Source organism: Pogoniulus pusillus, chromosome 16 (genome assembly GCF_015220805.1).
Source record: "Pogoniulus pusillus isolate bPogPus1 chromosome 16, bPogPus1.pri, whole genome shotgun sequence".
In the NCBI taxonomy this organism is placed as follows: Eukaryota; Metazoa; Chordata; class Aves; order Piciformes; family Lybiidae; genus Pogoniulus; species Pogoniulus pusillus.
In genome coordinates this window covers 8,693,217-8,713,124 of record NC_087279.1, presented here as the reverse complement: position 1 = coordinate 8,713,124, position 19,908 = coordinate 8,693,217, and the positions used below count along the sequence as shown (strand labels likewise).

The window sequence follows — 19,908 nt, the reverse complement described above, 5'->3', positions numbered from 1 at the left end:
CAGAGTAGCTTCACTGCACTGCAGAGAGCTTGAGAGAACACATTTGCTGCAGCAGTGAGATGTTATAACTGGTGACATGACACCACATGGGATTTTCTTTGGTAGTTTAGATTGTAAGGCCATGTCACGAATACAGGAAGCCATACAAAACTTGGAGCTGGAAGGTCTTCTCTTTGCTTTCATTGAATATGCCTTCTACTGGAAAAATGTAAAATGTTCATTGTGTAACAGCTTTTTCAGGCCAAACAGAGATGTGTTGACTGTACCTGGCAAAGTATTTTAGTTCTAGATATGGACAAACCCACCAGTAATGTATGATGACATCTTCAGCTTTAGGCTTGCATCTAAGACTTGAGCCAGCTTACTGTGCAGAAATTAGAAGGAGTAATCTGGAAGAGTTTAAGCTGAAAGAGGGGAGATTTAAACAAGTTAATAGGAAGAAATTCTTGGCAGTAAGGGTGGTAAGACACCGGAACAAGTTGCCCAGGGAGGTGTAGATGCCCCCTCCCTGGAGGTGTTCAAGACCAGGTTGGATGAGACATTGAGAAACCAAGTGTAGATGAGACTGCCCATAGCAGGAAGGTTGGAGTAGATGATCTCTAGAGTCCCTTCTAACCTAAGCCATTCTATGAAGTCTTCTGTGGTGTGACCATGGTATGAGTTTGGTTTCATTCAATGCACCAGCTCAGTTTGCTGATCTCTCCCTGATGTGCAGGCTAACATGTAAAATTCACTGTGCTTTTAAATACATTAAAATCAACCCTGAGATCTGGAGCCTTAGGACTCCCTTTTCCACATTGTAGATGTTTTAATACAACAGCTTGCTATTTCAGCACTCCTTTAGTGGATCAGGAAGGGGCACGATGTAGAAGTCCTTAGCTGTGAGCTCCTGATGCAGTGTGATGTATTTGGAAGCCCTCTTTGTCTGAGGGATCACAAACTTCTCAGTGAACTCACTTTTGCTCAGCTGCTGTTTCCCCTGCGCAGTCAGGACGCTGTTAATGAAGGCCAGCGCATACGTGTAGCAGTTGTGGTCACCTTCTTCATACCTAGGGAAAAAGCTCATCAGGATGAGGTAGCACTAAGGCATGCATCACTGTTCGTGGAAGAGTATTTTCCTAACTAAAATAAGGAGGTGCAGCTCTGCAGCTACTGCCACCTTCCTGCAATGCTGGTACTGAAATCCATTCATAACAAATCGTACTTGCCAGCTGGGGATACTAGAAGCTGTGGGCATGAAATCTTAAAGAGGGCTGCAGCCTTGAACACATTTAATGAGTTCTTAGTTTTCACACTTAATTGGCTTTTATCTGCCTAACTTTTGCTCTTCCATGTGTTGTTAAGTCTCTTCTCTTGAAAACCTTCCTCCTGCAGCAAAAATGTTGTGTGCTATAAGGTGCCTTTCTTTCACTGTGGCATTGACTTGGAAGCTCACCTCAAATCGGGCAACTTCTGCCCCTAATCTGTTGGCTCAGTTGCTCTGTGGTGTCAAACTCTCAGTCACCTGCCAGTCAGGCTCCTGCTGGCACCAATTAGTGCCCATTCTGCTAGGACAGAAATACCCCAAAGAGGAGAAGCAGCCATTTGGAATATTCTTAGCTTTTGTCTTCTTTCCCCCAGTACCCTGTCCCAGGAGCATGTCACTGACCTGCTCATTTCACTGCCAGAATGCTTTTCAGATTCTCCCAAACATTTCATGTTGGCCACTGACAGCTTCAGTCCTGTATTCCATTCCCTCAGCACATTCTGCTGCTTTACCCCACTGGCCTTATATGACTGTGTTTGCTGCAGGCCTGCTTACTGCTGTTTCCCACCTGCCTAATTCTCAACCTTCTCAGTGACTACTGGTCCATCTGTGGAGAAAGTAGGTCACTTTGTCAGGAGGAAAGTGGATCAGATACAGGAAAACCAAAGGAAAGCACTGCCTTATGAGGAAAAGTTGAGCCCTGGGGCTGTTCAGGCTGGAGAGGACAAGACTGAGAGGAGATCTAATCAAAGTCTGTCAATATCTGAGGGCTGGGGGTCAGGAAGGAAAGGACAGGAACAGCCTCTGCTCACTTGTGCCCTGGGACAGGACAAAGGGCAATAGATATAAACTGCAGTACAGGAAGTTCCACCTCAACAGGAGGAAGAACTTCTTTACTGTAAGGGTGACAGAGCACTGGAGCAGGCTGCCCAGAGAGGCTGTGGAGTCTCCTTCTCTGGAGACCTTCAAGCCCTGTCTGGATGTGTTCCTGTGTGACCTGTGCTACATTCTCTGGTCCTGCTCTGGCAGGGGGGTTGGACTGGAAGATCTCCAGAGGTCCCTTCCAACCCCTAACATCCTGTGAAAGCTTGTAGAGGAGACAAACACATCTACCCACCTTCTACCAATGCTTTTTCAGTATCAAGTACATTTTAGTAACTGGAGCTGGGAATTGCCTTGGAAAGAGAGACACAAATCCTGTTTGCTTTACAAGTTCCATAGATGTACAAATTTGATTCCAGGTCAAACTCATCTCCTGGTCTTGAGGAGTTAATAATCTCTGACATTTCAGGCCAGCACCTACAAAGTTGCTAAAACCTGCTTTTGATTTTGTTTCTGTCTGTAAGGTGCCATGTTCATTGCTTTGAACACTTCCCAGCACTGTGCTCAGACAGGCTGTTTGCTACCTGTCCTGCTACTGATGTCCAGCACAAGGAGTCCTGCTCTAAGAACAGGCTGCTCTGTCATTGGCTGGCTTGGTGATGTGGCAGCACACCACGGGCTGCATAACCTCTAACACCCTCACTAGACATTAACTTCAAGGGAAGCTACAAAGACCTGAAGGTTCTGGTGAACACACACTTGTTTAGTTCAGCATGTATGGGAGTCTTTCTGACACAAACCAGCTGGAAGAGCTGGCCGTAAGCCTGGCTGTGTTTCTTGAGAACAAAGTCATCTGGATGTGAGATCTGGGCAAGAATCTCATCACTGTTGGTCAGCTTTTAAGTGCAAGTACACCTAAAATAGCTGACATCTAGAATAAATGATGACACAATTTCCCCTGGACTGCTCTCCTTTTGTAACCCACAGCACACTCTTAATGGCAATGTTTCACCAAACTGGGTGGTTTGTTGTTTTGGGGATTTTTTTTGTTGCTGAGAAAACTTCCCTAAAATGATGTTTTATTTTAGAGCTTTTCCATTCCAGCAGATGAGTTTATTACTCACAACTTGAGAATGCTCTCTTTAGTGAGACCAGTGTGTTTCAGAACCACCCCACAGCCTTGTGTAGACTGGTCTGTTAGAAACCTGTGCTCTAGGGAGCAAGGCTCTGACTTCCAAACCACTCAGAGAGTCTGGAATAAAGCAACTCCATTTACTATCCCCATTTACATCCCGGCCTCAAATCTGCTACTGGATCCAGCTCCTCAGCTACATACCTGTGAGGAAGCCAGGCCTCTCCCTCAGAGAATTCCTCTAGGAGTTTATCCCACTGCTGGAGCATCCCAAACATGTCTGGCTGTACTAGTGGGATACTAATGCACTGCTCCCATCCAGTTTCAGCTCTCTGGATGCCGTCTTGGCTGTAATTGTACACCACACCTGAAAATGGAGAGCAGCAGATGTCAGCTGGCACTGCAGAACAGACTCAAAGCCTTCTTTTCAAGGATGAGTACTACAAGTTTGCCATACTGCCTTCAACTAGCTACACTCTGGCTTCCCATCTGCAGCTACACAGCAGACACCCATGCAGTCCTTTCATCAGAAATGTTCTCTCTCAAACTGTAACTTCAGATGCCTCTTGACCATGAAAGCAACTCAAGACAACCAGGCTGCTTTTTTTTACGGCCCTCAAATGGGACCTTTTTCATATTTTAGACATTAGAGGTGAGATTTTGCATGGTGGGCCTTCTCTGGGAGAACCTGGTGTCATTTTTAAGGGTTTTTAATCCTGTTTGTGTTCTGGGTTGAGGGGGTTTTGTGGTTGTGTTTTGTTTGTGTTTTTTAATTAGGGGTATTCTTAGAATTAACAAAAACCATGTCTAAGCCAGAATTTCCTGCAACTTCCATTCTGTGCAGGATGAAGAGCAGTGTATGGCTTTAGAAATTCACAGAATGATACTCTGGGAGTCCCTTCCAGACCAAAAATCATCCAGTCCAACCCCCCCAGCCAAAGCTTGGTCACATAGGGCAGGTCACACAGGAAATGGCTCTTAAGTCTCCAGAGTAGGAGACTCCATAACCTCTCTGGGCAGCCTGCTCCAGGGCTCCAGCACACTGATAGTAAAGATTTTCCTCATGTTGAGATGGAAACTGTGATGCATTCCTGTGCAGACTACCCTAGGTGATCCTGCTTTTGGCAAGGGCATTGGACTCAATGGTCCCTGGAGGTCACCTCTAACATTCTGTGATTCAGTGAGATGGATTTGTGTGGGCTCAGTGCTACAAGGCCAGAAGAACTCTTAGCCTCAGAGAGTTTTTCTGTCTGGCATGGTACATTTTTTGCATGGAAGAGGTAAGCTGCTGGTGCTGATCCCTGCAGCACACTGAGGAAGCAAAGCATCAGATGTTTGGGTGTGCAGCTCGCGTTTTTAACTGGGACCGGACATTACAAGGCAGAGGTGGCTCTGCAGTGGCTGTCACATAATTTGGGTTGCCTCAGGCTAGCAGGGGGACAAAGTTGAACTGGGCACACAGCCCAGCTACAAGGTATGGGAGATGAGGATGAGTCTGTAAGGCAACGGTAGAGTACTTTTTACCGTTACTGTTGGTTATTCCCACATGGAGATCCGATTTCCCATCGTATCCTCTGGAAGAAAAACTGGTGTTGGTGATGGATGGCAGCAGTGCTTGTCCCCGCTAGACACACCCTTAGGCTGGCTCCCTTTCAGAGCAGGTGACACTTCGTGTTACACTGCCGGAACCCGAGATGTGGCTCGGGAAGCGAAGCTGTGCGCAGGAAACCTGGGGGAGGCATTTTCAGTCCCAGAAACGGGTTCTGTAAGGGCCTGCAGCCAGGCAGGCAGCACCATCCCAGTGGAGGACTGGGGAAGGTCCCTGACATCTGAGCGGGAGTCAGCGGCACTGCTGGGCCTGCAGGCACGGCTCCAGCTCCGGGAAAGCTCGGTCGGAACCACCACCTGAAAGCTGCTTTTCTTTTCCCCCCGACCTTTGTCCCTCGGTTTCCGTGTGGCAGTAGGCTCGTCTCCCCGGGAGCCGCTCGCCCTGCAGCCGGTTTCTCCCGCCACCCGTCCGCCCTCCCTTCCTCCTCTCCTCCCTCGCTCATCGGCTCCTACCCGAGGAAGGTGCCGGTGGTGGGCCGGAGCAGGAAGGCGTAGGGCTGGCGGTGGCCATGGCGGAAGGGGCTGGGCAGGCGGAGGGGGGCGGCAGCCAGCCCGGCCCCGCGCAGGGGGAGGCCGCAGGCGGGGCAGAGCTGCGGCGGCCGCCGGCAGAAGATCTGGGCCCCGCAGTGCCGCACCCGCAGGACGGCAGGCTCCGCCATGGCCCCTCTGCCGCCCCGCCGAGCCTCTCACCGCCCCGCCCCGGCCCGCTCCGCCCCGCCTCTCTGGCTGGTGCGTCGGTGAATGGTGTCCGTGCGGGCCGCCGGCGGGGGGGAGGGGGCGCTCCGGCCCCGCCCTTCTCTCCGCCGCTCAGCGGAACCCCGGAGCGCGGCGCGGGCAGCCGGCCGGAGCGGCGGGGCGGGCGCTGGGCGAGGCGAGATGAGCACGAAGCAGGTGACGTGCAGGTGAGCGCTGCGGGCCTGGCCGGTGCCTCTCGGAGCCGCTCCCGCTCCCAGCCGGGCCGCTCGCAGTCCGGGCAAGGTCGCGGAGGCCGCCCCAGTGCCGCGCGTTGCGGGCCTGGCGCTCCCCGTGCCCCGGCACAAGCCGAGGGAGCGCCTTGTCCTCCATCCGGGACAGGCTTGCTGCCAGGTCGGGCATGGGCCGGGTGCGTCTCCCGGGAGGCGGCGGCCGCAGCTGCCGCCCGGTGCCTGCTGGTGCCGGGGGCGGGGAGCGATCCGCACAGGGAGGTGCTGCGCTCTCCTGCGTGTAGCAGGGGTCTGTACTGTGCCAAAGTAGAGCACTTGCGAGGCCGGGGTTGGACGGAGAGGAGACGCGTTTCGGTTTCCTCTGGGAGGTAAAAGCGTCCTTGGGCTCACAGAACAGCCCTGACCGAACCTGCTTCTCCCCTCAGGTACTATCTGCAGGGAGTATGCCGGGAGGGAAGTAAGTGTCTGTTCTCACATGACTTATCTACAAGCAAATCCTCCACCGTCTGCAAGTACTACCAGAAGGGACAGTGTGCCTATGGGACTCGCTGCAGGTAAAGACTTGGTTCTCTTGGAACACTGAGTTCAACAGCAGGCAGCTTTAAACCCCCGGGAACTGTAGAGCTGTTTTGGTTGGAAGAGACTTTAAGATTATAAACTCTAACCATAAATTAAACGTTAAGGAAAGATGACAAAAGGGATGAAATAATAAATAAAGCTCCCTGCCTGGGCAGCCTATTCCAATGCCTGACCATGCATTAAAGACGTTTTTCCTAATATCCAAGGTAAACCTCCCCTGGCACAACCTGGGTCCAGCTCCTCTCCTTCTGTTGCTGTTTGTGGTTTGGGAGCACAAAGTCTGAGTGTTGCTGCTTGTAGGGGGAAACACCACAAAACATCACTCCCTCCTGCCCAGCGTTTTGATGTTTCCCTGAGCAACGCCAGCAGACCTGTTTGTGTCAGGGGATGACACAGAGCTGGTTTAGTATGCACATGAATAATGATATTTCAGCCAGGCTGGCTGCCTCTGGAGGAGAAAATAAGGGCATGTTTTAGAGACATCCATTTTTGGAGGCTGAGAAGCCTTCTAGTCTACCTTTGAAAGAGACTGAGCAGCTTGGTGCCAAGCTGAGCATAGCATAGAACAGAATCTAGAAAATCACAGAACTGTGGGTTGGAAAAGCTAAGATCATCAAATCCAATCATCAACACAGTACCACCATGGACATTAAACACAGTCCCAAAGTGCCATGTCCACATTGTTTCTTGAACACCTCCAGGGATGGTGACTCTGCCACCTCCCTTGGCAGCTTGTCCAATGCCTGACCTCTCTTGCAGGGAAGACATTTTTCCTGATCTCCAACCTAAACCTCCCCTGGCACAGTTTCAGGCCATTTCCTCTTTTACTAGGGAGAAGAGACCAACTGCCTCCTGGCTCCAGCTTCCTTTCAGGGAGTTGTAGAGAGTAATGAAGTCTCCCCTCAGCCTCCTCCAGACTAAACAGCCCTGGGTCCCTCAGCTGCTCCTCACCATCCCTGCTCTCCAGACCCTTCACTACCTTTGTTTTGTCCTTCTCTGGACCTGCTCCAGCACCTCAGTGTCTTTCCTGGAGTGAGGGTCCCAAAACTGAACCCAATACTCAAGATGTGGCCTCAGCAGTGCTAAGCACAGGGGGACAATCGCTGCCCTGCTCCTGCTGGCCATACTATTGCTGATCCAGGCCAGGGGGCTGTCAGCCAGCACCCCGAGGCCCTTCCTGCTGCTCACTGTGACTGCTCTGTCCGCAGGTACGACCACGTCAGACTCCCTGCAGCAGGGGGCGCGGTGGCCTCTGCACCTCCCCCGCTCTCGGCCTCGCTGCACAGCGCTCGTGCCCCCTCCGAGCATGGTGCCCAGATCACCAGGAGCAAGCTGCAAGGGCCTGGCAAGCGGGAGAAGAAGACACTGGTGCTCAGGGACAGAAGTGAGTGGGAGTGCTGCTGTCCTCCTCCTCCCTCACCCTTGATAGGAGCTGTTTTGTTTTCCTCCTGTTATGACTTGGGCCACAGGCAGATTGTCTTTAGGCTGGAGAGATCTGGATTTGGTGGGTGCTCTGCTCAGTGCATAAGGAGTTGGCTGGATGATTGCATACAAAGTGTAGTGGTCAACTGCTCCATTGCCAGATGGAGACAGGTGGCAGATGGTATCCCTCAGGGGTCGTTGGTACTGGGACCAGTGCTATTCAATACCCTTTATCAATGACAGACAGATACTGAGGGCACCTTTAGCAAGTTTGCAGATGATACCAAGCTGAGTGGTGCAGCTGATAAGACTGAAGGATGGGATGCCATGCAGAGGAACCTGGACAGGCAGGAGAGGTGGGCTGAAGAGAATCTCATCAGGTTCAATAACATAAAGTGCACAGGTCCTGCACCTAGATTGGGGCATTCCTAGATATTGATGTAGGCTGGGGAATGATGAAATGGAGAGCTGCTCTGCTGAAAAGGACTTGGGGCTGCTGGTGAGTGAGAAGCTGGACATGAGTCATGAGTGTACATTTGCTGCCAGTCACATCCTGGGGTGCATCAAAAGAAGTGTGGCCAGCAGATCAAGAGAGGTGATTCTGACACTGCTCTGGTGAGACCTCACCTGGAGCACTGTGTCCAGCTCTGGAGCCCTCAACACAAGAAGGACATGGACCTGCTGGAGTGAATCCAGAGGATGATCAGACCATGAAGATGATCAGAGGGCTGGAGCACTTCCCCTTTGAAGACAGGCTGGGAGAGCTGAGGTTGTTCAGCCTGGAGAAGAGAAGGCTCCAAGGAGACCTTAGAGCAGCCTTCCAATACCTGAAGGAGGCTACAGGAGAGCTGGAGTTGGACTTTTGACAAGGGCTTGCAGTGATAGGATGAGGGGAATGTACTGAACCTGGAGCAAGGTAGATTTAGGTTGGACATCAGGAGAAAACTCTACACAGTGATAGTGAAATAGTGGGACAGGTTGCCCAGAGGTGTGGTGGAGTCCCATCTCTGGAGACATTCAAGGTCAAACTTGATGTGGCCTGGGCAGCCTGATCTAATTGGAGATGTCCCTGCTGACTGCAGGAGGGTTGGATAAGAAGACCTTTGAGGGTCTCTGCCAACTTGATGCAGTCTGTGATTCTGTGATGTGTAATCAATGAAGCCTCTTCCCTGGGAGCGCCTGTGCCCACCTGTAATGATGGTGCCTGAGTGGTGTTCCCTGAAGGATGGGTTTTGTTCTGTGGGATTTTGAGGATGTTTCTTCTTTTCTTTGATTCTCTTTGATTTTTTGTTGTTGTTTTGTTAAAATGTCTCTGCCCCTTACATATTTTTGATGCATTTTGTTGTTGGCTTGAGAGTATTTGGAAGGTGGCTGCTTTGTGCCAGGGAGCTTGCATGTGCTCTGTAGAGCATGGAGACATCAATCCATGCCTGGTGGGCAGAAGAGCCAAGTCCCTCAGCACCTGCACTCATTGTCAGACTGCATGGGAAAGAAGATTTTTTTTGCCTCTTTGTAAGCAGCAAACACCTGAAGTGCTTGAAATTAAACTTCTGAGTAGGCAGGTTCTGAAAGTTCTTGTTGTTTGTGAGCACAAGGCTTGAGGAGCAAACCTGGTAACCACTGGAAAGAAAGTTTATGTAGATTCCAAGGACTAAAGCACCTCTGTTATGAGCATAGGCTGACAGAGCTGGGGTTCAGCTTTGAGAAGGCTCTGCAGGAGCTTGAGAGCTACCTTCCAGTATCTAAAGGGATCTTACAGGAAGGCTGCAGAGGGACTTCTCTTAAGTGTGTCTAGTGATAAGACAAGGGGAATGGTTTGAAGCTGAGGGAGAGCAGGGCTAGACTGGATCTTAGGAAGAAGTTCTCCAGTATGAGGGTGGTTTTGAGTCTGGAATGGGTTGCCCAAGGAGATTGTGGATGCCTCCTCCCTGGAAGTGTTCAAGGCCAGGTTGGATGAAGCCTTGAGCAACCAAGTCTAGCTGAGAGGTGTCCCTGCCCATGTCAGGAAGGTTGAAGTAGATGACCTCTGGGTCCCTTCCAACCTAAGCTATTCTGTGAAGTTTTCTGTGGTGTCACTTACACGTTTGTGGTTCTACTTAGTGCACAACCCAAGCCATTCCATGTTTGCTGTCTGGGTGTGTGCACTCTCCTGCATGCCTCCCTTCACGTCTCTGTTTCCTCAGATCTGTGTGGCCCAGAAGAAAAGCAGAAGCCCAGTGCCACAGAAGATGTGCTGAGCTGTAGTGACCAAAACAATCAGCTAGAAGTGAAGCCCCATTCATACTTGGAAGCCATCTGCAGTGGACTGGAGGAGCCGGTGGCTGGCAGCTCCTGTGCTGATGGGGAGCAGCTGTGTCCTTATGCTGCAGCAGGGACCTGCCAGTTTGGGGACCGCTGCCTCTACCTGCACGGGGACATCTGTGAGATCTGTGGGCTGCAGGTGCTTCACCCCTTCGACCCAGAGCAGAGGAAGGCTCATGAGATGGTAATGTTTATGTGACATGAAGAGGCAGTGAGACCTGGGGCTGCATAGTCTGGAGCAAAACAGACCAAGAGGAGGTCTGATCAATCGTTAGAGATATCTGGGGGGGTGTCAAGGAAGGGCCAGGCTCAGTTCAGTGGTGTCCTGTGACAAAACAAGGGGCAGTGGATACAGTGTGGGATGCAGGAGGTTCCACCTCAACATGAGAAACTTCTTTGCTGTGAGTGTGCCAGAGCACTGGAGTAGGCTGCCCGGAGAGGTTGTGGAGTCTCCTGTGGAAACTTTCAAACCCCATCTGAATACACCACCTGTCCTAAGTGGCCCTGCTTTGGCAGGGAAGTTAACTCTAAGGTCTTCAGAGGTCCCTTCCAAGCCCAGCCATTCTATGATTCTGTCAGGAGAGGAAATGACCTACAAGTTGTCCCAGGGAGATTTAGGCTGTGTTCTTCCCTGAAAGGATTCTCAGCTACTGGCACAGACAGCCCAGGGGGGTGTCTGAATCCCTGTCCCTCGAGGGGTTTAAAAGAGGCAGAGATGTGGTGCCTTGGTAGAGTAAGAACATGGTCGGACTGGATGAGCTTAAGAGGCCTTTTCCAACCAAAACAATGCTGTGATTGGAATTGGTGGGTGCTTTGCTGTGCTCACTGAAGGGGTTGCTTGGCTTGCTCTCAAATCCGAAGATGAGCTTTGCAGAAGAGCCCCCTGTTCCAAAAAGCTGCTGGTTCCCTCTTTAGCTACCTTTTTAAAACTGATAGTGAGCAGTCAGCATCACTGTTACTGGCTGCTCAGGCCTTGGACCGAGTGTGCTTTGCACTGGGTCAAACCTGGCTGGGTGGCTGGGCCCAAAGAGTTAAGTCCATTTGGTGGCCTGTCACAAGTGCTGTTCCCTGTGGCTGTTTTGAGACCAGTTCTCTGTAATATCTTTAATCAGTAAGATGAACAAAGGGATTGAGGCACATTCAGGAAGTTTGCAGATGACACCAAGCTGGCTGGGAGCAGGACAGGAGGCTTTCTGGAGGGACCTGGGCCAAGGCTGAGACTCAACAAGGCCAAGTGCTGGGTTCTGCACTTGGGTTACAAAAACCCCATGAACACTCCAGGCCTGAGGTAGAGTGGCTGGAAACTAGCCAGCAGAAAAGGACCTGGGGATGTTGGCAGCTGGCTGAAGATAAGCCAGCAGTGCCTAGATGGCCAACAAGGTCACCAGCATCCTGGCCTGGATCAGTAATAGTGTGGCCAGCAGGAGTAGGGAAGGAATTGTGTCCCTTTTCTGTGCACTAGTGAGGTCACATCTTCAGTACTGGTTTCAGTTTTGGGGCCCTGACTCCAAGAAGGACAAGGAGGTGCTGAAGAAGTGCTGGAAAGCCTATCAGAAGAGACATACCTCAGCTGGGGCAGTGCTTGTTGTTCATCTGCTGAATGAGTGTGGCCTCAATATGCAGAGTGCTATCCTGAGTGTGGCACCCATCTGGACCCTGAAAGAGATGGGTTTAGGGGTGTTTGAAGGACCTCCTTGGGCAGTACCCGTTCCATGAGAGAGACAGGGAAAGGTGTAAAGTCAATGTTGGGACAACCTTACCTCTGGTACTCCTGGAGCTGCAGAGAATATTGGAGGCCTGAAATGTGGGCCTGAATTTCATGTTCTTCCAGTGATGATGGTGAGGGGTGGGAACGATGCTCTTCATCAGTGTACCTTGGGCCACTCCACAGACACTTGTGTTTTGCAAGGAACAGGGTGGCATGGGGCAGTGCAGTAACCAATGTCCTCTCTCCTGTGGCAGATGTGCATGGCAACATTTGAGCACGAGATGGAGAAGGCCTTTGCCTTTCAGGCGAGTCAGGACAAAGTGTGCAGTATCTGCATGGAAGTGGTGTACGAGAAGCCATCAGCCTCTGAAAGGAGGTTTGGGATCCTTTCCAACTGCAATCACACCTACTGCTTGTCCTGCATCCGGCAGTGGAGATGTGCCAAGCAGTTTGAGAACCCAATCATCAAGTAAGTTGATGTTCAACAAGACTTCAGTTCATGGTTATAGTGCGAGCGGTGAGACACTGGAACAGGTTGCCTGAGGAGGTCATGGATGCCCCCTCCATGGAGGTGTTCAAGGCCAGGCTGGGCTAGTCAAAAGTACCCATATCCATGGCAGGGGGTTGGAACTAGATGATCTTCAAGGTCCCTCCCAACACAAACCAGTCTATGAATCAATCTGTGTTAAACAAGAGTTCCTGCTGTGGCCTGGGCCAGTGGGATAAACTTTGGCTTGATGTGGAAGTAACACTGCTGAGGAGGGAGTTGTAGCTGTAAACAAGTGACTTAGAGGGGAGTAAGATCTGAGCTCAGAAAATCCTGGTTCAGGTGCTGACAGATTGCAGGAGCTTGGAGCATGGCTGTGAGAACCACCTTCAGGACCAGTGGGGCACGTCCAGTATCGTTTGATGCCTGTTCACAAAGGTGCTGCAGTCCCATGTGAGAAGAACTTGGCTTATAGAGCTGTAGCCCACTCGTGGTGTTGATGCTGGGCAGAGTGGACCCTGAAACAGTTGAGACCTTGGTAACCTCTGCCCTTCACAGTACCCTGGTGCACAAACAGTAACTGCTTTATTCCTGTATGCTTCATTACAGGATTTTTGTCTGAATTCCAGCTTCCTTAACCTAAACATGCCACTCATCACACAGCTGAGTAAATCCCTCCACCTTCTAACCAGAGAGAGATTCCCAACTTGCTGCACCTCAGAGGAGAGGATTTCAAACGTCCAGTTAGAGCAGGTTCCTCTTTCTCATTGAAAGCTCTCTCAGGTTACAGCATACTGAGGAAAAGGTGAGGAGCAGACTCTGGTCTCCTCCTCTGGAGAGATTCTAGAGCCACGTGGCCATTGTGATCCTGGGCAAGCTGCTGTGGGTGCCCCTGCTTTAACAAAGAGGTTGGACTGGATGATCCCCAGAAGTCCCTTCTGAGCCCAGCACACTGAGAGTCTGCCAGAAGTTAAAAAAGACACCTCTGTGTGTGTGCTGTGATGGCTGAAGAGGTGTGGCAAACTATCTCCCTTTCCCTCAGGAGACTGCTGTTCCTGCCAGGTTAGCTGAGGCCTCTGCTGTGGGGCAGTAACACTGCTGGTTTGTCTCACTGCGTGCAGGTCGTGCCCGGAGTGCCGCGTGATATCAGAGTTCGTCATCCCCAGTGCCTACTGGGTGGAGGACCAGGAGAAGAAGAACCAGCTGATTGAAGCCTTTAAGCAGGGAGTGGGGTGAGTTCAGCTACCACAGACACTGTTTACATCAGCCTTAAGAGAGGTACAGCAGTGCTTAGCCAAAGTGTGATTAGAGACTTGCAGAGAACTCTTCAGCTCTGTCGGCACTGTGACGGCCACAGGAAGGTCTGACACATCATGGATCAGAAATTAATGACAGTCATAGAATCATAGGATTGCCTGGTTGGAAAAGACCTCACAGATCATTGAGTCCATCTCAGACCATGTCCCTAAGCTCCTCATTCAGATGTTTTTCAAACACCTCGAGGGATGGTGACTCCATCTCCTTGGGCAACCTGCAGGAAACAATTCTTCCTCGTGTCCAACCTAAAGCTCCCCTTGTTACCTTGGAGAAGAGGCTGGCCTCCACCTGGCTCCAACATCCTCTTGAGGAGCTGCAGAGAGCAGTGAGATGCACAGCAGTGCTGAAGCTGTTTCAGTTCACTTTGCCCAACTGGCTGCATACATTTTGCTGAGCCCTGAGCCCTAAGTGCAGCTCCCAGAACGAGAGGAAAATGCGATAGTCTTTAGCAATAAGGGATCAAAATTCACAGGGCTTTTGTCATGTCTCCTGGAAAGGGAAAATATCACCTGGCTGCATTCCTTCTATTGTCTAGTAATGATTTGTGCCGTGCTTGGAGCACTGGGAGAGGTCTCCTGAGGGGTGGCTTTCCAGCAGCTTTGCCTGGAATGCGTAGGGGTTCAGTCATTCACAGCAGGCTCCCCTGGCTTTATCTCCATGCCTGCTCTTTCCAAGGTAAACAAGCAGGGCTGTGCCTGACCTGAGCCAGCATGGACTGAAGGTTGTGCAGCTTTGTTTCTGTGATGTACACCAACCTTCAAAGCTGCCCTTGGGAGGTAAAAACAAACCATATGTTGCTCTGTGGAGCTGCTGCTGCAAGGTTTTTAGCTGCTGGGGGAGCTGACAGGCCTGGACTCCTCTTCTGATGCAGCAGCAGAATTGCTGGAAGCAGAACTACTCTGCTACATCTTAGCTTGCTATGCTCACAGTCACGCTTGACTGAAAGGAATGATTTTGAGATTCTTCAGGTACAGTTTGTTTCCAGTACCTTGTTGCTGCTGTGCTTTTCCATTATAATTCATGAGGACTTCGAGGGCAGCTTCAGCTTAGTGGTTTTTGCACATCAGCTCCTGTTACTGGTATGGAGGTGTCAGGCAGTGTTGGGCATTATTGGCTTCGGTCAGCCTGTTGCGTGGAAGAGAATGCAAAAAGGGGCTTTACTTGAGTGCTGAGCTAAGAGCAGTACCTTGTATTGTAGAGAAGAACTTCTTTGATTTGGAAATTCCATTGGCAGAGCTCTGGCCACTAAGGTTAAGGTGAAGGTTTCATAGTGCATGGGATGAAGAAATGCTAATCAAGTGGAGTTTAAAGAGCAGAGCTCATGCCAGCACAAATCCATTCCCATTTATATGCCAGTGCAGAATGAAGAAAGCCAAGGCTGGAAACGTGGAAGTCACAGGCCATTTAAACTTCCCAAGCTGGACCAATTCATTCTGGCTTTAATGCCCTGTAGGGTCTGAGTTGCTTGGTTTGAGGCTTTTTGGTACTGCTGAACTTCCTTCTGCGTTTAGTTACTGTTTTCCAGCCTCTGTCTTAGGAAGCAGCTGAATCACTGTTTTCATTGAAGTTCTTACATTAAGTACTAGTTGCATATTCAGTTGACAAGTTCAGTGGCAGTTTGTTTCCTGTCCAGCTGTTTTGTGGCAGAACCCTCCACCCCTCTGCCTTTGGGAGGGACACTTTTGTGAAAACTGGCCGCACAGAACAGCTGCTGGAAACTTGCATCCACAAGGTATTGCCATGGATCATAGACTCATAGTTTCAGTTGACAAACACCTCCAAGATCATGGAGTCCAACCATCAACCTAAGACCATGGTGGCCATTAACCCTCCCCTCACCTCCTTTGGAAGATGAACTGTTTCACAAAACTGTAGTGGTAGAAAACACAGGGGAGGAATGCTGCTGGAAAACCAGTAAAGGGTTTGTTTATGGTGGTGAAAATGCAGCTGTGTAGGATGGATGCTATTATTTGACCATCCTTCACTTCCCCTCTCATAAGATCAATGTTTTTGACTCATGATGCTGTTCTTTTATGTATTTTTGTTTGGTTTTAATAATCTTGCCCAACTATTTTGGCTGCTCAGGAAGGGCTTGGGGAGCAGAGTTCTCAGTATGTTAGCAGCAGCACAAAGGCTGAGACAAACAGCCCTAGAGAGTGAACTCTCTTTACTTCCTCACTGGTAATTCTCTCTTCAATCAGGAAGAAGCCTTGCAAGTACTTTGAACAAGGGAAAGGAACTTGCCCCTTTGGAGGGAAGTGTCTTTACCTTCACGCTTACCCAGATGGGACACGAGCTGAGCCTGAGAAACCAAGGAAACAGCTCAGCTCCGAGGGGACAGTGCGGGTAAGGCACTAAGCATCACTAAAACTAGCCCCTGTGTGTCCAGGGTGCCACTTAGATACATGTCAAACCACTTGAAAAACTGATAGAAATACCTTGAGGTAGAGGTCTGTTAGTAGGGAGAAGCAAAGCCACCTTTATCAGCACAAATGCATTAGCACTCTTTCAATAGCAAATCTTGCTTCAGGGGAGTTGTGCTGCTAAAGCTGTCACCTGCAGCATTAAAATCTCATCTTCCATGCTTGGGTACAGCTGGCAAACTTAACTAAAAACCTTAGAGCTGCCTCAAACGCTGCTTCTGAGCTGGCCAGCAGCCTGAGCAAGGTCAGTACAACCCCTTAGCTCTGTAACACTGAGCTTCGGTCAGTGAAGTGACCACTCCTCCTCTGAAGAGGAGTGGTCACCTTGGCAGCCAGCACTGCACAGGGTCAGTAAATCCCAGCACGAACCCAGCTGTTTGGCCTCATTAAAAACAAAGTCTCAGAAGGTAGAATCTTTTGATGGGGCTGTGACTGGTACCACCTCATGCTCATGCTCTTCTGTTCCAGTTCTTCAACTCTGTTCGCCTGTGGGACTTCATTGAGGATAGAGAAAGCAGGACTGTGACCAGCACAGACGATGAAGTCACAGAACTGGGAGAACTTTTCATGCACCTTTCTGGGGCTGAGGAGGATTCTGCTACTTCCTAATAGAAAGACCTCAAGGTGCTGTCTCCTGCAGCCCTCCAGCAGTTTTCTTTAGCAGTGCTTTTACTCTACAGCAGTTAGAATGAACGTGCCCTGTGGTTGTGCAGTCCTGGTCAAGTTGCCAGATAGTTTTTGTATGGCACCAAAAATACTAAAAACACATTAAAAAAAGTTGAAATCAATTGCATGGAAAAAATCCCTGAATCTCAAGAGGGTTTTGTCCCTCTCTGGCCTAACAGCTGCTGTCTTGTGAGCTGAGCAGTGGCTTAAATACAAGATCCACTCTCATCATCTAAAGCTTAGCTGCTGAAACTGTTGCTAAAGCTACTTTGGGTGCTTTATTATTATTTCTTACTAAATCAACTCAATCAACAAAAACGCACTGGGGATAATGGTCAGTGTAGCTTTTTCTCTCTTAAAAAGGAGAGGTAAGAACTAATCCATGACACCCCAAAGTAGCAGCTGGAGTGCAGAATAAATTCAGCCCTGTTCTTGCAGGGGGTGGTTCAGTGGGGGTGGACACTTCCTGGCTCTTAAAGGCTGTGCTAGCTCAATTCCTGCCCCTGTTTTAACATAATGACCATCTGGAGTGACAGCAGGCATCTCCTGCTGCCCCTCTGATAAAAGGCAGTACAACCAGACTGACGGAGATCCCCAGTGGTGTGCCCACTGGAGTTCACAATAACACAGCTAAAGCTGACCAGCAGCACAGACTGGGCTGTGGAAAGGAAGAGAGAGGAGGTACCTCCAGCAGTCACTGCTCTTTCATTTTCATCAAATGGATTTAACTGGAAGGGAAAGCCTCAGCCAGTTAAATGAAGTGGCCAAAACTGAATACAGTAAATAATTTTCTGATGCCCTTCTGTCAGTGATCTTACAGTTTGCCACAACACAACAAATCATTTTAGTTAAATGACACAAGCAGTTTATCTCCTCTCCTGCTTTTACCACAGGTAGCAGGGCTCTTCCATCCCCATCTATCTCTGTCAGCTGCTCCTTTGCCTTCTCCAGCTGAAGACCAGAGCTGTTGAGGCACAGCCCTTCAGAATTAACAGAATTGTTACTGAATTCTGTGTTGCAAAAGCAGAGTGTGAAATCTGACACAAGCAGTTAATTCTGCTAAGCCACTTGTGTTAACTTTGTAGGGACAAGACAGTAATTGTATTGTGAAGCAGAGGATATTTAGAAACACTTGTGGAATGCCCCCTCCACTTCAAACTGGGTGCTGCTTTGATGGGGGAAAACTAGGATCTGGGTCACTGTCATAAGGCAAACAGCAGGAACTTTAATCTGGGATTAAAACATTTTTAAACAGCACCAAATTAGTGACATTGGGATTATCTACTTGAACTGTTGCTTAGCATTTCTGGGTCAAAACTGAAGCTGAGAAACATTTTGGATGGAAGTACTGCGTTTCTGTGAGGATCCCAAGAGGAGAGGGAGAGCTCCTCTGATCTCTGCTGGGCAACAGCTCCCTCACATGGGAAATGCACGTTTTGCTCTCCTCTTTTCCACAAGTGTTTGTTCCCTGAATTAATTTTACACAGGATTTCTTGCAAGTCAGGCCTTAGCTTGTGAGTGTCTAAAACCATTTGTCAGCTGCTTTTTAGACCTGACATGTGAAGGCAACAGTGAAGGTCTCACTCTATAAAGTCATTAGTGTAATTCTTCATCATTAAAGGTGAAGGAAAATAAAAGTATCACAAGAGATGTAGTTCTCCAGGAATGTTCAAGGGCACTTGCCCAGGCACTCTTTCTACCCTGAAATAGAATCAAAAAGGTTGCTCCCAACCTAAACCAGCCTGAAGATCATCTAGTTCCAAACCCTTGACTCAGAAACTCAGTCATCATCTATATCTGTCATCAAATGCTGGTCAAAAGAAACCTACTTATCAAAATTAATTTCTCAAGGCACACAATAAGTAACCTTTTTTGAACAACTGGAAGTTCAAGGTTTCTTTTGGGAAGTTACAACTAAAGGAAAATAAACTTATCCTTTCCCCTTCCCCTTTCTTAAACTTCTACTGAAGGTAAAAATGAGAGCTAAATTGCATTTATGGAGTTCAATACCAAGAGTATTACTAAACATGCAGTATTCTTATGGGACAGTTTTCCTTCAAGCAAACAAAACTTCATGGTCTCACTAAATGATTACCTAAGGATTAATATTCCACCTTCTTAGGATGCTGCAGGATACCCTGAGGACAGCTTAGGTAAATTTTTTTAAGTGTAGGTCTGATTCAGGTAGTTGAAGTTCTTCTCCGTCTCATAAGCAGTTTGAGGGTTTTTCCTTGCTGAAAATAAGGCTGTTGAGACATGGCAGGCAAAAGCATTTTGCCCAGCAGCTGTTCAGATGGAGGTCACAGTGGTTGCAGACATCTTGCCTCCTCACCATGCCTCCAGTGATGCCTTCAGATAGGAGCCCCAGTCTTAAGCAGTGCCATTCCAAGCTGGAAAACCTGGTTGATGTTCTTTCCCTAATAAACACATCAAAACAGAACAGTTGATAACAAATTCTGAGATGAATCTGTAGAGCTCAGCCACGACAAAACACTTGCCTCTACCCAAGTAAACAGCAGTTTCATAGGATCATAGATGTTAGGGGCTGGAAGGGACCCAAAGAGATCATCGAGTCCAACCCCCCTGCTGGAGCAGGACAATACTGTCTAATGCAGATCACAGAGGAACACATCCAGACAGGCCTTGAAGTTCTCCAGAGGAGGAGACTCCACGACCTCCCTGGGCAGCCTGTTCCAGTGCTCTGGGACCCTTACAGTAAAGAAGTTCCCCCTTGTGTTGAGGTGGAACCTCTTTTGCTGCAACTTACACCCATTGCTCCTTGTCCTATCACAGGGAGCAAGTGAAAAGAGCCTGTCCCCCACCCTTCCTGGCCAGCCTTCAGATACTTATAAACATTTATCAAATCCCCTCTAAGTCTTCTTTTCTCGGAACTAAAAAGCCCCAGGTCCCTCAGCCTCTCCTCATAAGCCATGTCCTCCTGTCCCCTAATCATCCTCTTAGCCATAGGTTCACAGCAGATAAAATGCAGAGCAGCAGTGGTGCAGCTGAAGAGCCTAATACTACATTAAGTAGGTACCTTAAGAGTAGATTCTGCTGAAAGGTGATGACAACAGAATCAAAACCATCTTGTGATGGAGCAACTAGAAACCTGCTGGTTGTCACATCCTGTGTGTTTTGACTTGAACTGCTATTACCTACCTTGTAACTTTTTTTATGTTCTTCAGGATGTTACTGTGGGGAAGTATTCCAGATCTGGATGTAGATGTCAGAACTGTGCATCACTACATTAAAAGATGACACTGAACCTTAAACC

At 49.3% G+C, this 19,908-nt stretch overlaps 2 protein-coding genes across 2 annotated transcripts; one reads left to right on the top strand and one right to left on the bottom strand.

Moving 5' to 3' along the window:
• Positions 1 to 768: 768 nt before the first annotated feature.
• MKRN2OS (MKRN2 opposite strand) lies at positions 769 to 5,503 on the bottom strand. Its single transcript, XM_064156342.1, has 4 exons — positions 5,262 to 5,503; positions 4,725 to 4,774; positions 3,405 to 3,567; positions 769 to 1,049 (listed from the first exon to the last, which is right to left on the bottom strand). Exons 1-4 carry the CDS (start codon positions 5,465 to 5,467, stop codon positions 830 to 832), a joined length of 639 nt encoding a protein of 212 aa, XP_064012412.1. The 5' UTR covers positions 5,468 to 5,503; the 3' UTR covers positions 769 to 829.
• Positions 5,504 to 5,602: 99 nt separating this feature from the next.
• On the top strand, positions 5,603 to 16,756 carry MKRN2 (makorin ring finger protein 2). The gene is made up of 8 exons (XM_064156341.1): positions 5,603 to 5,710; positions 6,157 to 6,285; positions 7,519 to 7,694; positions 9,916 to 10,217; positions 11,996 to 12,210; positions 13,350 to 13,460; positions 15,747 to 15,891; positions 16,437 to 16,756. The coding sequence occupies exons 1-8, from the start codon at positions 5,685 to 5,687 to the stop codon at positions 16,575 to 16,577; spliced, it is 1,245 nt and encodes a 414-aa protein (XP_064012411.1). The 5' UTR covers positions 5,603 to 5,684; the 3' UTR covers positions 16,578 to 16,756.
• Positions 16,757 to 19,908: the final 3,152 nt, after the last annotated feature.

What these genes read in the sequence shown, in the direction of transcription:
- MKRN2 (XM_064156341.1), top strand. Translation starts at nt 5,685, where the DNA reads ATGAGCACGAAGCAGGTGACGTGCAG. An exon ending in GCCTTTAAGCAGGGAGTGGG is followed by an intron (nt 13,461 to 15,746) that starts GTGAGTTCAGCT and finishes CTCTTCAATCAG; the next exon opens with GAAGAAGCCTTGCAAGTACT. An exon ending in GCTCCGAGGGGACAGTGCGG is followed by an intron (nt 15,892 to 16,436) that starts GTAAGGCACTAA and finishes CTTCTGTTCCAG; the next exon opens with TTCTTCAACTCTGTTCGCCT.
- MKRN2OS (XM_064156342.1), bottom strand. Translation starts at nt 5,467, where the DNA reads ATGGCGGAGCCTGCCGTCCTGCGGGTGCGGCACTGCGGGGCCCAGATC. An exon ending in GGGAATAACCAACAGTAACG is followed by an intron (nt 3,568 to 4,724) that starts GTAAAAAGTACT and finishes CTCCATTTTCAG; the next exon opens with GTGTGGTGTACAATTACAGC. An exon ending in GAGGCCTGGCTTCCTCACAG is followed by an intron (nt 1,050 to 3,404) that starts GTATGTAGCTGA and finishes CTTTTTCCCTAG; the next exon opens with GTATGAAGAAGGTGACCACA.